The sequence below is a fragment of the Castanea sativa genome, chromosome 5 (genome assembly GCF_040712315.1).
Source record: "Castanea sativa cultivar Marrone di Chiusa Pesio chromosome 5, ASM4071231v1".
In the NCBI taxonomy this organism is placed as follows: domain Eukaryota; kingdom Viridiplantae; phylum Streptophyta; class Magnoliopsida; order Fagales; family Fagaceae; genus Castanea; species Castanea sativa.
Window position 1 is genome coordinate 24,275,408 of NC_134017.1, and position 18,550 is coordinate 24,293,957.

An 18,550-nucleotide genomic window follows, 5' to 3' on the forward strand; every position below is an offset into this window, starting at 1 on the left:
ACCTATAGTGGCGTTTTTTGCAAATGCCACTAATAAAAATGATGCTATAATAAATGACCAAGATAAATGCAAATGATTGCTTAAAAATTGTAGTAGTTATTTAAGGGCTAATAATAAATAACTAGCCTTATCACGCGCGCTTTGCACATGCTATGAGGCTTTTTTGAGTTTAATGTAAATTTTCAATTTGAATTTATCTATTGTTAGTGAGGTTACACTAAAATTTTTTTTGTAAGAAACTAAAATTTAGGATTTGAAATAGAGTAAACTGTCAGGTTTAGTGTATGCTAGTTTTTAGGCATAAAAAGTATCACACATGTGTGAGATATATTTTGACTTTTGTTGAATTACAATTTTAACCTTATTTTTTTTATTTTTAAGAATAAAGATTATCTAATTAGATAAGTATTTTTGACATTTTTTGAAACCATAACTAACATTCTGAATCTTCTTAATATATAAAGATTACAAATTTATAAATAAAATAAAAATCGTTTAAAGCACGGGTTAACAACTAGTATGTATAAAAGCAAACCTCATATGAAAAAGTATGAGATTCTGCCAAGTAGCATATTGTATGATTTTTTTTTTTTCATTTAGGCTTTCACCTCATCTAAATTTAGCATTTATGTCAAATTATTAAGTAATGACAGATGCATTTATTCCAATATATTAATAAAATTAGGTGTGTGAAGCTCCCTCTTGGTGACTTGAACCTCGACCTTTACCCCACATCCCACAAACACTTATACTTATGGAGTGACAATTGCATCAAGGGTGTGCAGTGGTTTAATGGATCTAAAATGTCATGAGAAATGTAGGAATTAAGAAAACTTTTTAATTTTCTGCATAAGACTAACTTCAATGCAGAAAAACACCGAGGAATCAACAGGTTTGTAAGTGATAATGTGAATTGTGATCTGGTGACATTTATTTATTTTTTAGAAAGAGTTTCAACTTATTGCGTCCGCTCCTGATGATAGTTCTTGATCATCAGACCAAGACACCAATCAATTTTTGGTGCAGGCGACGATTGAACCTCAAATCTCTTATACAACCATCAGAGACTTTACTAGTTGAGCTAACTGGAACCCACTGGTGACATTTTTTTTTTTGAGAAGGAAGACAACGAAACTTTATTAATAAAATTAGCCTTGGTCGGCTAGAATTATAGGAATCAAATGTGGAGGAACATCCTCCGTCCACACCGAAAAACCTCTAACATGTCTAGCATGTTTAGCTAGGTTGTGTGCTACACAATTGCCAGAGCGACGAACATGGGAGAAAGAAATACAACTATCTGCCCCTAGTGTGGCCTTTGCTGAACTGAGAATGTGACCATAGGTGGATAGTGACGTCTCTTCTGAACTCAGGGTGGCTATTATGTTTGCTGAATCACCTTCCAAGATGAAAGAAGTGTAGCCGAGTTCTTGTGCGAAGGACACTGCCCTAGCTGCAGCCATTGCTTCGGCAATATCTGGGGAGAAAGGAAGGCTAGCTTGTTCGGACATTGATGCTAATGCTTGCCCATTACTGTCGCGGATAATAACTCCTATTCCAGCTTTCCCTATATCTTTGAATAACGCACCATCGAAATTCACCTTGATCCTTCCTACTGGAGGAGGAGACCACCTGACCGAGATTGGGTGACTTTGATGGATTTGTTTTGAGGCGTCAGAAATAGCTTGGTGGAAAGTGGCTAGAGCTTCTGATGCGGCATGAAGTATGTGTGACAGCGGGTAATCTTTGGATAAGGTTCGAACCTGGTTTCGACGGTGCCAAATGGTCCACATGACCATAGCCATTAACTCTATATTCTTCTGCTCCTCATGTGTGAAAGTAAGCACTTTACGGATTGATTGGAAGCTTTTTGCTTGCCTGAAGTCGAGGGAAGGAATAGAATCCCATATCTGTGCAAGCTGATTACATCCCTATAGCGCATGGTATGTGTCTTCCGCCTCCACCTTGCATAATTCACATGTATCTTCAGTCAGAATGTGTCTCCTTCGTAGATTGTTTTTGGTAGGAATGGCATTCTGGCAAGCCCTCCAAATGAAGTTGCGTACCTTACTTGGGACAGAGAGGCCCCAAATCATTTTCCACAACCCATTATTGTTGGGAGTATGGCTTGTTTGTTGGGTTCTACACTGCGTTGTGGATAAGAGGTTTGAACCTGACTTCACAGTGTAACAACCAGAGGGAGTAAACGGCCAGACCACTTCGTCCTCCACCTTGTTCAAACAGATAGGAATACTTGCAATAAGCTTTGCCTCATTTGGAATAAATAACCCTTGCAACAGATTTCTATCCCACTTATGCGTGATTTGATCAATGAGGTCTGATACCCTCATGTCTTCAAAGCCTTGTACAACTTGTGAGCTGATCCGAGGCTGAGATAGGGAGGGCAACCATGCATCATTCCACACACTTATCTTCTCTCCGCAACCAACTCTCCATCGTACACCCTTTAGTAATAAATCCCGTCCGTTTAATATACTCCTCCATGCATAGGAACTGGTGTTAGAGTATGGGGCTTCCAAAATGGGACAATGGGGAAAGAACCTCGCTTTGAAAACTCTATAGAATAAGGAGTTTTTATTGTGTAATAATCTCCATGCTTGCTTTGCCAAGAGTGCATCATTGAAATTTGCTAAGTCCTTGAAACCTATGCCCCCCTCGGATTTGGGTTTACAAAGAGTATCTCATTTCACCCAATGTACTTTCCTTCTATCTCCTTTTTGCCCCCACCAAAATTTCCTAGTGAGACTCTCTATATCTACACAAAGTCCCAGAGGGAGCTTGAAGCAGCTCATTGTGTAAGTCGGTATTGCTTGGACCACTGCCTTGATAAGAATTTCCCTCCCTGCCTGTGACAAAAGTTTCTCCTTCCATCCCTGAAGTTTTTTCCACACCCTCTCCTTTATGAAATTAAAGCTGGCCTTCTTGTGTCTTCCAATTAATGATGGTAATCCCAAATACTTCTCATAATGGACGATCTCAGGTACCTCCAGTGTGTTTTTGATGTGATTCTTGATTTCATCAAGAGTGGATTTACTGAAGAAGATGGTGGTTTTGCTTTTGTTGATTTGTTGACCAGAGCATTTTCCATATGTATCAAGGATGTGCATAATCTGTTGACATTCTTGAATTGTGGCCCTGCAAAACAGCAAGCTATCGTCTGCAAAAAGGAGATGGGTTAGTCTAGGGCCATTTCTACAGAGAGAATAACCCTTGATTTCTCCTTGAGTTGCTGCCTTATTAATGAGGCCATGTAGACCTTCAGTACACAACAAAAATAGGAATGGTGATAGTGGGTCCCCTTGACGGATACCTCTGGAAGGTTTGATCATCCCTTTAGGTTCTCCATTCACAAGTATGGAATAGGTGTCTGTTCTAACACACAACATCAACAGTTTAATCCATTTTTCAGTGAAACCCAACCTTCTCATAACAGATTCAAGGTAAGGCCACTCCACCCTATCATAGGCTTTACTCATGTCTAATTTAATTGCCATGTAATTCTCCTTACCACTATGTTTCTGCATACTATGGACAGACTCAAAAGCAACCAAAATATTATCCGAAATAAGCCTACTTTTAGTAAAGGCACTCTGATGTTCAGTAATAATATTTGGTAAAAAAATTTTGAGTCTATTTGCCAAGACTTTGGAGAAGATTTTATAAAGCACATTACAAAGGCTTATGGGTCTAAAATCTGAAGCATACTCAGGGGACTTATTTTTTGGGATTAGGGAAATAAAAGTATGATTAAGATTTTCAGGGAGAGTTGCAGAATTTAGAAAGTGCAATACAGTTTGTGAAACATCATTACCAAGGGTACTCCAAAAGTGCTGGTAGAACAGCGGTGGCATGCCATCAGGTCCAGGGGCTTTTAATGGGGTCATTTCCTTGATTGCCTTTTGCACCTCCAAAGCTATGAAGTCAAGTGAAAGTTGGTGGTTCATGTCAACACTGAGTACTTTTTGGATTGAATTGGTTGCTTCCTCCCACTGTGTTTCCATTGCCAATGTGAACAGCCCCTGATAATAGGACACTAGGATGTCGGCTACTTCCTCCTTGCATGTACTCCATTGGCCTGTATGAGCCCATAGCCTTTGAATTATATTTTTTCTTTTGCGTTGAGTGGCCCTACTGTGGAAGAATTTGGAGTTTTGGTCTCCCTGTGAAGCCCATAAAACTTTGGACCTTTGAAGCCACATTCGTTGCTCCTTGTCTACTAGACTTTCAATTTCTTTTTTCAACTCCATCAGCCGAAAATTTTGACCAGTCCGCATGGCGTCCTTTTCAGCTTGTACCAAGTCTTTTCTTCTCTGTTTCAACGATGCTTGGATATTACCGAAGTGGTCTCTATTCCATTTCAGCAACTCCTTTCCACATTTTTCGATCCTGTGCACCGTTCTAAATGTTGGATTATCACTTCCTCTAGCATCCCAAATCACCTCAACAATATCAGAACATCCCCGGTCTGATAGCCACATTTCTTCGAATCTGAAAAGTTTAGGTGCGTTGTGGAAATCGAGTCCCACTGTGTTGATCCATAGTGGGCAATGATCAGAAGAATCTGCTGAAAGATGATGAATTTTTGTACCTGCAAATCTCAAAAGCCAGTCATTAGTTGCAAAAGCTCTATCAAGCCTCTCCCATATTGAATGACTTGTGGAGAAGTGCTTCTGCCAAGTAAACCGATTGCCTGAAAAATCGAGATCAATAAAACCACATTCATCCACCACATCCCTAAATAACTGCATTTGTGCTTGACTTCTGTTGCTACCCCCAAGTTTCTCTGAACACCCAATAATTTCATTAAAGTCTCCGGCATATAGCTAAGGGAGATTAAATTTTTTCTGGAGTTGGCGGAGTTTATTCCATGACTCATAGCGTTTATGGGTTACTGGCTCATCGTAGAAGCCTGTGAAACGCCACGCATCATCCTTTCCCTTATTGATAATTGAATCTATATGGTTCTTTGAAAAGGTGTCAACATGCACTTCAATAGAATTTTTCCAATACAAAGCCAGACCACCCCCTCTATTATTTCTTTCCACGAAAAATAAATTATCAAATTCTATCTTATGTTTGATCTCTTGTAGCCTAGCTTCATCCGCTCATGTCTCGACTAAAAACACGACGGAGGGATCTTTAGCTTGAACCATCACTTCAAGCTCCTTCCCTGTCCGCAGGTTCCTAAGCCCACTGCAGTTCCATACAATGATACTCATGGCGACTGGCGGGGCTGTTGAACAGCCTCCGCCATTGAAGTGTCCTGCCCATCCACTCTTGAAACCTGATATTTTTTGTAAGGTAACACGAGTTGGATTTCCTCATCATCCTCCCTTCCTCGTTTTGCTGCTATAGCTGATTGAGTGTCTGTGTCTGTCTTAGATATGTTATGTGCCAATTTCTTCCATTTCCTGTGTTCAATAGTAGCGGGTAACATGATTAAAGTCTGATTATCCACGTGGGCCATATTTTCAGTTCTATCACTTTCCAACCTGTCCATTGTAGTCCCTAAATTCACTTCATTATGGGCCGCATATATTGCAATTCCAGCTGTCATATCTGATGTGCTATAATCATGGGATTCAAATTTTTTAAGGGCTGTGTCAATCTCTTCAATGTGGGATTCAAAATCTTCTGGGTTGACTGAGGGAGTTATAATAGGAGAGTGATTTATTACCTGCAGATTTTGAGGTGGATTCTCGCATGAAATTTGCTCAGTAACGTCCAAATTTTCCTCTGTTTCCATCCTTGGAAAATTTTGAACGTCAGCACTCGGCATAGGCTCGCTGTTGGATTGATGCTGGCCGTCTCTTTGCGTTTCCGCCGTCAGCTTCTTCCCGATTTTAGCTGGTTGAGCAATGTCATCTCTCGGACCTCCAAGGCCGTCGCCCATTCCTGGAACCGTCATAAATGCGGTTTTCCTTGGATTGAACGGTGTTGCTCTTAACCATGCACCATACCCCTGAACTTCCTCTAATCCAGAACCTCTACCCATAAGCCATTTTTCACAGTCCTTCTCCTCATGCGATACTAGACCGCACCAATAGCAGAAGTTGGGTAGTTTTTCGTATTTGAAGGACACCCAGCGTTCCTCATCGTCTCCTATATCAATTTTGCGACCTCGACACAAGGGCTTTGAAATATCCACGTCCACCCTTGCACGGACAAAATCATTCCCTACTAACTCTCTTGGATTTTTCGTTTCTGATACATTTCCAAGGGATTCGCCCAATTCTATGGCTGTCTCGGTAGACCATGTATTTGCACCCAAAATTTGGTCTTTGTAAAGCGCAAATTTTTGGCCGGAGTCTTATAGTCATAACGCTGGAATAGGACGAAGTGTTTATCAAAGGACCATGGCTGTTGCGCTAGAACTCTTTCAGCGTCAAATTCTAATTCAAATATAAATAGTAGGACGTGGTCACCCACCTCCCTGATTTTGAACTCATTGCGAGCCCTCCACAGGGGTTTGAAGGTTCGTCCAACAGCTTCCACATTAATGGCACGCTTTGTCAGGAATTTTGCTGCTAACACAAACTCCTTGCTTTTTAAATTTTTTTATTTTTTCAAGCTTAATTTGGTCTCTTCTTCATTGGTCAGAGACAGCTTTTTCCATTCGCTTAGAATATCTTCCATGTCAACTATGGTAGAAGGAGAGAGAGAGGGAGAGAAAGAGGGAGAGAGAGTGTTTCCCAGATTCCTTGAAAAAAAGACCCCACAAAACCCTACTGCTAACGTTGTTAGCAGAGGGAAGAAAATATCACTCCGAAGAAGATAACTAGATTCTACTTACCACCGTCTCCAGAGAAAGCATTGTGGAAGAGAAAAGAGTATAGATTGAAGTTATATAATTTGATAGTTGAAAGAGGAATATGTAAATTCTAAACTGTTTTAAGCTAGATCCACTGGTGACATTTGTTGGTTGCATGAATTAGATGAATTTTTTTTCCCCAATGTATTTATTTTGAATTTAGTTTTACTAGAAAACTTCATAGATTAATTGTGATTAAAAATAGTAGTATTCATGAAATTAATAGGTCATAAATAATGTCTTACAAAATTTATCAAAATACACCTCGCATTGCACAGGATATCTGCTAGTTACAACTTACAATGAATAGAGGAATCCCTTAAGTCTTATCCCACAGATCCAACATCCATGATACTTCATTCGTATGATATAAGAAGCACCACACTGATAAATGACAAGGTCATTCATAATTTTGGACCTCCCATTAAGGGCACTTTCTACTTTTGACAGAGGTGACATTGATTTGATCCTCTGAAAAAATTAGTGTATCCCACTCTGAGCATGAAGCACACCCAATCTAAGCAAACCCAATTGTGGTTGCCCCATGAAGTACCCAACAATAATCTAATAAAGCTCAATTGAAAACCCAGCCTAAGAGAGCTCAAAAGTCTCACAGTAATTATAGCAAATTTTGTGTTTTGGGATCCCATGGAGGACCCAAATGATGAATTGTTCGAGGTATGCTTTAGTGCTAAAAGGGACTTTTAAGTAGCTTTATGTGTTCGTTAATTCCTTGTTCAAACTATTCAATGATATCAGATATTACTATTGCTTCTTTTGTTTTTCAAATTGGAAAAGGTCTATAATGCAGTCAAACAAGGAACAACCTCGACCCCTCACTTTTATAGCCTTAAATACTATGTAGTAGTACTACTACCAGTAAATACAGCAAGAAAAAACTGGTTTGAACTTTGAATATAGAACGGTCTAATCACTAATGGAAAAAATAGGGCCCTGGGAGGCTTGATTTAAAGGATCCAAGCCAATCATTAATTTGGCTTTATTTGTTAGAAAAGCTTCCATTGATTCTCTGCCAGTATGTAAGACATAAGAGTCATCTCATAAATAAAAAGTGTAATAGCAATTCAACATTATTAAGGTACACCTATCAAAAAAAAAATTATTAAGGTACAAAAAAATCTGATTCAAGGATATGGGTGCACTATGCTTTCACATATTGGTGCATTTGGTTGGATTTTACTGGTTTGGTTAAAGATTGGGGAAAGAAAAGGCAAAAAAAGATTTAGAAAGAAAAACCCTTCCTATTCATTTTAAGTAAATGGTGAGGCATTATGGTTTAAGAATGAAATTAGCATAATTATGACAAAATAGAGATTAACTAAGACACCAATAGGAAAAGGTAATTTAGTTCAAGACAAGGGAACAAAAAAATAAAAAAGAACTAGCCAAAAACCTAAAATAATATTGATAGAAGTAATTTTAAGAGAAAAATGTGTAAATTAAGAATGTAAAGAAACTATTATTTTTTATATTAACCCATAAGCTCTAGGTTTGTGAGAAATCAAAATTTCTGTAAAGATTTTTAGTTAAAGTAACGGAATTGGTCACATGACGTTTACATGATAATAATTGCATTTGAAAATCAATGGTGAATTGGTAGAAACCATATATGTACACATCATGTAATTAATTAGTCTGTTACTACTTAAAAAGAAAATGAAACATTTAAATTGGATGTTCTAAAAAATAATATTTTAACACACCAAGAAACTATTTTATATATTTTAACATAATATTTGACAATACCCTTCACATCTCATCACCCACTAAAATAACTTAAATAAGATTGGCCATTTATTAGTAAATAAATAAAAACTTAGCCACATATCAGCAAACCTGACATTATAAAAGAAAAAGAGAAAAAAAAAATCAATTGCAAAAGGGACATAAATGACGTATGAGAAGAAGAAAAGCATTGAGCTACAATGCATTTTTAAGTTTAGCACACCCAATAGAATTTATATATATATATATATATATATATATATATTTGGTGTGCTAAGGTGCTAAATTTTGTGCTTTTAATTTCCCAAATAAAAATAAAATAAAATAAAAAAATCCAAAGACCAAGTAGTAAATTGATATTCGTACCAAAGTAGGAATGATAATTATTAAAATTTAAAAGCCCTAATTTTAATTTCTTAGTTTTTACTCTTATTTTATATATATATATATATATATATTTTTTTTTTTTTTTTGAGGAACCTATATGTACACCTTATCTTTCTTTTTTCTTTTTATACCTTATATCTAAAGAAAAAGTTTAGAGCATATGTTCGTCCAAAAAATTTAAAGTGGAGATGAGACAATTTATTAAGATGATTGATTGAATCGTGATGGCCCACCCTATCTAGCCGTTGCACCCACTTCCACCGTTTTGCCAACGTGGCACCTAAAATTTGAAATGACTAGCATTTAAAATCCAAATTCGACCGTTACTTCTTACTCATGCTGCAAACCTCAGCCAAAAAAAATAAACACACACACACACTCCACAGAAGAAGGAGAAGGAAAAATCTCAATCACCGAGCAAGAAACAATAACAATGGCTTTTGAGTGTGCATTCACAGAAGAAGATATGGCTGTCAATGACAGCGTGGGGTACCCGAAATCCTACGCCAAACTCTGCCGTGACCGCCGTGTTAGTCCCTACAGCCATGGCCCTCCTTTCACTTTCACACCTTACAGTCTGGAGGAAGATGAGGTAAACAAAACTGTACCTTTATAGCCCTCTGGTTGGTTGCCTAGAAAACATAGGAAAAATGAGAAATAATAGTAAAGGAAACTGAATTCTGGGTTTTATAATGTTTGCATCTTGGTTTCCAGAAAAGTAGGGAAAAGTCAGCATAAGCAAGCCAATAGAGTTCATAATGATAAATTTTTTTAATAATTATATGTAAAAATACAGAGAATTTAACGGGGATTTTAGGTTCCCTATGGTTGTCACAACAAAATGTGAGAGTAATTTATCAGTTTTTTAGATCTGGATATGAGATAATTATAATTCACAAGTTTCACTAAAAATTCAAACTTTTGAGGTATGTAATGTTAAATCAAGTATGGGTTTCGCATGAATTAAAGAATTTTGGATCAGAATTGTTCAACGAATAGTATCAGGGTATAGAATGTTGAATGAATTTTGGGTTTTGCATGAAACTCTGTATTTTTTTTCCCCTCAAATCTTAGTTTATGCAGTTCTTTGTGATATATCTTTCTGGGGTTTTTAGGATTCGAGAGTAAGGAATTTAGATCAGATGTTCCCAATCATCGATCCAAAAGCTAAACCAACTGTTAAGCCCAAGATTTTTGTCAGTCTCTTGTGGAAGCAGCTCAACCACCTTGGGTAACCACTTTAAATTTTACTCCATAACTCTCAGATGTGAACAAATTTGCAAAAAAATCAATCTTGGGTCCTCTGATATTTATTATTTTTCTTCAATTTTAGGAATGCTGGCTTTGATCCTGCTGTCATTCGAGTCGATCCATATGGCAATGTTCTCTACTATCATGCTGATTCGGCTTCTCCTCTTGCTTGGGATATTGATCATTGGTTTCCTTGCTCAAGTATATAATTGATTTCTCTCTCTCTCTCTCTCTCTCTCTCTCTCTCTCACACACACACACACACGCACGCTCAAATTCATTGGAATTATTGCTGGAATGCAGGGGGAGGGATAACTGTTCCAAGCAATCTGAGAATATTGCAGTGGCAAGTCTGCAAGAAGAAGCATAATAAGCTGGAATTTTTAGTCCCATGGTGGGAATTTCAACTGGGTATCTCTGTCAATCAGTTCTTGTCCTTTTTTGCCTCTAGAAACTCAGATTTCAGGTGGGTCTGTTTCATTATCTTCCTTTTTATGCCTTTCTATTCAAAATAATAAAGATGGTTAATGATGTTTCTTGTTTTTAATTTGTTAGGCACAGAGCATTCTCATTTTTGTTCTTTGAAGGTGAAAATGAAGAATTGAATGCTTCCCAGACAGTGGATTCACATTCGTTTCCACAACATTTTATGGACTCCAAAGAGCAAGTTGGCCTTGCTCCCGCTGCAGTTGTTGTATCCAGAAGAGAATCTTATGACACATCATCGGCTTTGAAATCATTGGATTACAATAGGCCGCTAAGGCTACTGTCTCCTGCAATTTGTAAGTAAAAGAATGTCAAATTAGTGACTTTTATTTGTACATGAAAAGCATATTCCGTACCTAACAAATCCATGTTAATTTGATTATGTTAGCTTCAAGGAAAATAAAGCCTAATGTCCTGAAAGAAAATGAGAATCTGGACTTTGTTTCGAACCCCTACCAAGCAATTGTCATGGCTAGAGATTCCCTGAAACAAAGAGAAGAAACTGTAAAGATGCAGACAGAAATACAGAAACTAGATGATGAAGTAAATGAACTGAAGGAAAAGAATGAGGAGGAAAGGCTCACTATTCAAGATCTAGAATCGGTGCTTATAAAACGTAGGAGAAGGGCAGAAAAGTGCAGGCGACTAGCAGAGGCACAGCATTCATATAGGACTATGCTAGAGAAGATGATCAGAGATGCAATGCACCAGTAAGATTATTTGTATGAAAATTATTTGCTTTCAAATTCTTATAGATAGTTAACTGATGATAAGTTTCTGAAATATTTATTGTAGGAGTGTCATATATAAGGAACAGTTGAGACTGAACCAGGCTGCAAGTACTGCACTCATGGCAAGACTTGAAGCTCAGAAAGCAATTTGTGATGCGTCAGAGAAAGAGCTTCACAAGAAATATAAACAAAGAGACGAGATTGAGAAGCAGATTAGGCCTGAGTGGGAGCACGCAAGGAAGAGATCAAGAATGGATGATACCTTATTAGAGGAGAGGGACAGTAAAACTGTTCTTTATCTACCAGGAATCAAGCCAAGGACACCTTTACACAAAGAGCTGAGAGTGTTTCTAGAGGAGGAACAGAGGGCATCTCAAGCTGGTTTATCTTCTGGTGAAGAACAAAAGCATGAAGAAATTCAGGCACAAGAGACCGAGGAGAATCCTGAGAAACATAACAGGTCCATTATTGCATTGGAGGATGAAACCCCACTTGAGGATAAACTTCAGAAACTTAACATTCAATTCACGGTTCCTCGAGAACCAGAAATAGAGGAAGATGAAGAAAGCAGGAAGCAGCGTGGCAAAGGGAATATAGAGAAATGGCTCCAAATGCTTTTAGAAAATACGCAAGAAGACTTGGACACTCAAAATGCAAATGAAAATGAAAAGAGTGGGACTGATGAAATAATCAGAAATCTGAATCTGAAATACCCACAGGAGGTAAAGATTTCCAGGAGTCCAGAACATGAAGAAGAGGTTCATGAGGAGAAGAAGCAAATTGCTGCAGAGAAGGGTGGTGTGAAAAGGGTAGAAGAAATCATTGAGATAGAAGCCAGAAAAACACAGAAAGAAGAGAGGAATATGAGTGAAGTGAGTGGTATAGGTGAAGTATTTGGAAGTTGTAGTTTTGAAGGGAGGGAAAGAAAGGACCATAATGGAAAGGAAAGAAAGCTTGTCAGGTGTGAGAGTGCCAGGACCTTCCGGCGAATCCCATCTTCTCCATCTTTGATCTTGGGTATGAGAAAGGGAGTGGACTGCATAGGCAAGAAGCCTATGGTAAATGGTGATGATGAATTTGATGGCGACCAGGTTGGTGGGAACAGTTTCATCATGTCATCCATTAAGTCAATCAAGAAGGCAGTGAAAATATGAAACTCTCTTTGCCCTATGAATATGTAATGTCTTTTTGTTTGTTCTTTTTCTTTTTCTTGATTTTTTTAAAAGAGTGTGCTAGCAGTCGCTCCTTAAGCTCTGAATAATTGTGTGAAACTTAGGTATTCGATTGTTTTTAATGTGCATAACAATGGTTTTGTAAGATATATGTGATAAACGACAGCTTGTTGTTCCCTCTCTATTCTGGTCAAGTACTGTGTAAACTTTTCAAAAGCATAAAACAGGTTTATAGCATATATGGATATGTAAAAGAAAATTTTGGATTTTGTGTATTGCAAATTCCTAGCTGTTAGATTTGCCCCAAATGTTCTTTCCTCGTAGCCTCAATAAAATAAAAAGAAACAAAATTATCCATGCTAAGAAGAATGACATCATACTTAAAAGAGATCATAAATAATAGGTGGAAACATCAGGTTTAGAATGACTTAGCGAAGAAAATTGCATAAATAAATCATACGTAATGTAGGTGGAATGGAATCCAAAGGTTTTACCCAAACAACAATGAAAAGTTATAATCTACTCGTGCTTTTGTACATTTTTATTAATGAACCAGTAAGAAATTTTGTTGCAAATTCGCAACACAAAATAATAATAATAATAATAATTAATAAATAACTTTTACACAAAAGCCCAAATAGGCTTAATCTCAACAGATAAGAGAATACAGGACTCTGCATCATACAGACCCAAAAAAGCAGCACAGTCTACTTAATACAGCTGCAACACAGCCTAACATGACATATTACAATTCTTAGAGAGTAATTCCCCTTTTATACAATAGGACCCCTCTTTAAAAAAGAGTTCCCTGCCCTATACAGATGCATCACTACTTAGCATGACATATAACAAATCACAGAAGGGCTAATACCCCAATTAAAACATAATACTCTGTTGATTACAGTATCTACTTCCCAGCTTTGGCTAGTGCTCTTGTATATCAGCTACATTAAAAATGGAAATAATTCAAGCCAATAATAAGGTAGGTGATGAGGAATTTAAAAAAGAAGGTGCTATGATGGGTGCATAATGCAGCCTTTCTATCGATGATCTTTCTTATTGCATAAGCAAGGGTTAGAAGTTGAAGTACTGCATACTCAAGAAAGCCAATAGACCTTGAATAGCCTATAAAAAAGGACTTATTAAGAGGAGTTGAATAAAGTATCAGGTCTATATACACACACACACACACACACACACAGCACTTTCACTTCAAATAAATCTCATCAATCTGGTCTATCCAGTCAAATCAACTCTCCTGCTTATGTATCCCAAGCTCGGTGTCATTGATCTGTCTGGTAGGAGAGATCCACCAATTCCTTTGTTTCAATGTGCTGTATCTTCTCCTCAGGTGTAGTCTCCATTCAATAGATGATTTCCTCCCTGGAGTGAAGGTCATCTGTCTTGTCTATATGGAAAACAACAGGTTTTGAACATCGTGAAGGAAAACATCCAAATAACCATGTGTCATGTTTGCATTACAAGGAAGATGCATGAAGGTGTGGAAAATCTATTCATTTTAGTAAAACAGCAAAGAAAAGTTTCAATATTTTATAGCCTAACTTTCATACGAATATACAATGACATGAATCTTACCCAGATGACAAAATTTGGGAGAAAGAATTATCTCAATATTCTACCACATACATTAATATTTACAAAAGCATACACTGTACAGGAGAACCCCCGGATGGATTTTTGGGGACCATTTACTGGTAAATTAGATAAATCCAATCCAGAGGAAATAAAACCACAGTATACAACAACCCTCATAAAGAAAACAATGCCTTGAGTAGGAGGTGATTCTGATGTCTTTTCCCATCCTGGAAAAGCATATTCTTCTCTCTCTAAGTCCACCATCATACTTGAAAATGATCAAGTTTCAAGCTTTTCTGCATGCAATTATCATGGTCAGTTCTTTGCCAGGTTACATTCTGGTTCTAAAGTGCCATTCCATAATCCATAAACCCATTAAACATTGTTGAATGCATATACAAACTTGTCATTCCTTTACTTATCACAAGTCAACAAAAAATTTAGGAATTATTCCAGCAGTATTAAATATCAGACTTTCCCCAGTAACCTACATCCCCACACGAACAGAGGCCATCCTTGAAATGGTGGAACTGTTGAGTATCCCTAACAGAAATCTCCCTGTGTACAACCTTAGTGATAAATTTTACAGTATTGTGACAACTTTGGCACATGAATAGATTCTTTGTCACCCATATAGGCATCCCTGGGGCGGTGTTAATGAGCGCATATGCAATGGCCAGTCTCTCACTGTGTCCGCAAAAAATCTCAGCTTTTGAAGCTTCGACTTCATCCATAGAACTCTTTTCAGGCCCATTGAAACCAGCTGCCTTCATTTTCTCATAAAATCCCTCTAGAACTGCTTTTATTTCCATTATTTGAGGGTGGAAATTATCACCACTAAGGAAAGCATGAACTTTTCCCTTTATTTCTACCCAACTGCAGCCAGGATCCACAATTAGCCCTCTCTGTCTCATTGTCTTCCTGACTTTTGCAACTTCATCCCATTTTCCACTGTCAGCATAGAGATTACAAAGTAGAATATAATACCCAACACTCGTTGTATCCTTTTCAAAGATATGACGTGCAGCAAGTTCCCCAAGCTCAACTTGATGGAGGATCCTGCATGCATTTAACAAGGCTCCCCATATTGCTGGATCAGGTTCTATAGGCATCTTCAGTATAAATTCATGAGCATCCTCCAATTTTCCAGCACGGCCAAGCAAATCAACAACACATGCATAATGCTTTCGGTTAGGGGTGATACAGTATTTATGTTGCATACTGTGAAAATACTCCAAACCTTCTGTCACCATACCAGATCTACTGCAAGCACACAACAGTGAAATAAATGTAATATCATCTGGATTTACATTTGACCCCACCATTCTCTGGAATAGTTCTACAGCATGTGCTCCTTGCCCCCGCTCTGCATAACCCGTCAGCAGAATATTCCATGCTGCTACATCTTGTTTGCACATGTTAAATTGATTCCACGCAGGTCTCATTCTTCCACACCTCACATACATGTTCAAAAGTGCATTTGGTAAAAAACCGTCCAACCCTACTCCAGTCCTTAATGCATGGGCATGAATCTCCTTTCCACACATCAAAGCTCCTATTCTAGCACATGCAGATAAAACAGATATTAATGTAACAGAATTTGGCTTTAAACTGAGTTTCATTTGCCGAAAGAAGATCAAAGCCTCGAAGCTCCTATTGTTGATCCGAAGCCCAAGTATGATTGAAGTCCAAGATATCACGTTCTTTTCAGGAATAGAGTGGAAAACATCTAAAGCTTTGTCAATGCATTTACACTTGGAATACATGTCAATCAGCGTGTTAGCAACTAAAACGTATGAGATGTGCCCTGTCCTGTTGGCAAGCTCATGAAGTTTAACACCCATATCCAAACGGCCTAAACATGCACAAGCAGACAGAACACTGGATAGAGTGATCTCATCAGGAAGGACCCCCTCTAGCTCCATCAATTTGTAAGTTTCCAAAGCTTTAGCAGGCAGCATGTTATTCTCATAAGCTGAAATCATGGCCGTCCATGACACCACATCTTTATGTTCCATTCTAGAAAAAACTTTCTCTGCTTCATCCCAGTACCCAACACTTGAGTACATCTGAATTAAAGAATTATACACTGAAACTTCAGCCCCAAACTCTGTTCTGATCACATATCCATGAACTTGCCCCCCTAATCTCTCATCACCAAGAAGCTCACAAGCAGAGATCACACTAGTCATGGTCATCAAGTCTGGATTAACAGAAAGTTCACGCATAGAGAAAAACAATCTTAATCCTTCTAAACACTCTCCATTCTCAAAATACCCCGAAATCATCGCATTCCATGATATCCTATCTCTCCTTGGCATTCTATCAAACACTAACCGTGCACTTTGAACATCACCACATTTCACATACATGGTAATCAGCGCATTCACTACATCCACATCTGACTCAAACCCAAATCTTAACACATGCACATGAACCTCCCTTCCCCTAACCAAGTCCGGTACACCACCACAAGTCCTCAAAACACAAGGAAAAGTATACACATCAGGCTTAATACCAACCCACAACATCCTATGATACAAATCCAATGCCTCGTCAAAAAACCCTGCTTTTGCATACCCACCCACCAACACATTCCAAGAAAACACATCCCTCTCCTCCATCTTCCCAAACACATACCAAGCATTACCCAGATCACCAAACCTCACAAACATACTCAACAAAGCATTACCGAGCCTAACACTCAACCGTGAGGTTGAATTGGACACATAAGAGTACACTATAGTCCCCTCATCATATGCTCTCTTCCACTCGCATAGCCTAAGCAGAGCAACAAAAGCATCTTCCTCTACAAAAATTTGAAGCTCTTGCATTGACTCTAAGTGCTTTAGAGCTTTTTCTAAGTTCCCAACAAGACATAGCTCACATATATCTGAGTTTGGGTTGTGGGTGGTGATAGAAGATGAGGATGAGGAAGTGTTGATGACTAAGAGTGAAAGTTCTTGTGTTTTTTTGAAGGAGAGGTGGTGGGTATGGAGGTTATGAGAGAAACTGAGAGCTTTGGGCTTGTGGGTTTGTGGAGTTTGGTGATTGGGATGGTCTGGGTGGAGAGAAATTGGAGAGGTTCTAGCAAACGCAGCCATTTTTGGTTTTTGGAGGTGTAGAAGCAGAGCCAGAGCAATGAGAGCATGGTTTTTCAGAGGTTTTGGGTGAGGTTTAAGTTAACGGTAATCAAAGCTAATCTCTGGAAACTGCTTTTGTCTTTTTTCAGGTTTTGGTCCCATTACTGTTGAGCTTCGTTCTAACCCATTATAATTGTCGTCTTATCCAAATGACTGTCGGACTAATTTGGCATCCATGTTTCTCTTTTTGCTTTCTCTCGAGAAATTTTATTCCATGGTGCAATTTATTGTTTTACTCGATTATAGTTTTTTTTATTTAAAAAAAAAATTTAAGTCAAACTATACACAAATAAAATTTAAAACAAAAAAAAACAAAATTAAAATACATAACCATAATAAATTTATGCACGCAAATCTCGATATATTTTTAATTTATGAAAAATATATATTACAACTCATAATTAAGTATTTATTATTTTTTAAATACATTCTCATGGCCTGCACTAACATAAGTGTATACATAATAACAAACTAATTGGGTTTTTTTTTCTATTAAACAAAGACTTTTATGTTTTATTTATTTTTATGAAATTTGATAACTATGATAAATATTAATAAAAAAATTATTTTAATTATATTTTTATATGAAATTATATATTCTATCAGTCTGATTGTGTTATATGGAAATATGTGTACTACTATTTAAATAAAATATAATGTGCAATTATACTAAAATGTTTAGATCTAGAAAAAGAATTTCAAAACCCAATTAAAAATATCATGTGCAAAAATACTAATGGAGTATATATTATAATAATGATGTGTAAAATTGTGAAGTATCCAAAGCTGATGTGATGTTAATGTTACACAATATGAAAAGGTCAACGAAAGCCAAAATATTGTGGTATATATATATATATATATATATTATAGAAAAACATGGACACACTCTCTCCATGTATTATATAAGGACTTATTCTATGGTAAGTATCACCTATAAAAGGAGATGGTATCTCTTGTTTTTTATATATATGCAACGAGTCTTATAAAATGTGGGCCTCCCCAGTATGTGGGGTCCATCAACTATGAGAAATTACCTATATGTAACAAAAACAAATGATAATTATTGCTATAGAAGAGCGTGTACTCCGTAATGAGCATCACCTATTTGCTTATATAAACAATAACTATTTTTCTTTTTCTTTTTTCTTTTTTTTAATCAATAATCAATGTTGTTTAATGAAATTTCAAACTCTTTGTGTGTAT

General features: G+C 37.3%; 3 protein-coding genes across 3 annotated transcripts; 1 reads left to right on the forward strand and 2 right to left on the reverse strand.

The window, feature by feature from the left end:
- Positions 1-1,148: 1,148 nt before the first annotated feature.
- On the reverse strand, positions 1,149-2,351 carry LOC142634963 (uncharacterized). Its single transcript, XM_075809189.1, has 2 exons — positions 2,067-2,351; positions 1,149-1,910 (listed from the first exon to the last, which is right to left on the reverse strand). Exons 1-2 carry the CDS (start codon positions 2,349-2,351, stop codon positions 1,149-1,151), a joined length of 1,047 nt encoding a protein of 348 aa, XP_075665304.1.
- Positions 2,352-9,303: 6,952 nt separating this feature from the next.
- On the forward strand, positions 9,304-12,787 carry LOC142633787 (uncharacterized). Its single transcript, XM_075808036.1, has 7 exons — positions 9,304-9,557; positions 10,081-10,196; positions 10,299-10,417; positions 10,520-10,682; positions 10,772-10,998; positions 11,091-11,412; positions 11,498-12,787. The coding sequence occupies exons 1-7, from the start codon at positions 9,399-9,401 to the stop codon at positions 12,585-12,587; spliced, it is 2,196 nt and encodes a 731-aa protein (XP_075664151.1). The 5' UTR covers positions 9,304-9,398; the 3' UTR covers positions 12,588-12,787.
- Positions 12,788-14,228: 1,441 nt separating this feature from the next.
- LOC142634087 (pentatricopeptide repeat-containing protein At1g15510, chloroplastic) lies at positions 14,229-17,538 on the reverse strand. The gene has a single exon (XM_075808361.1). The coding sequence runs from the start codon at positions 17,303-17,305 to the stop codon at positions 14,663-14,665; it is 2,643 nt and encodes an 880-aa protein (XP_075664476.1). The 5' UTR covers positions 17,306-17,538; the 3' UTR covers positions 14,229-14,662.
- Between the last annotated feature and the right edge of the window lie 1,012 nt (positions 17,539-18,550).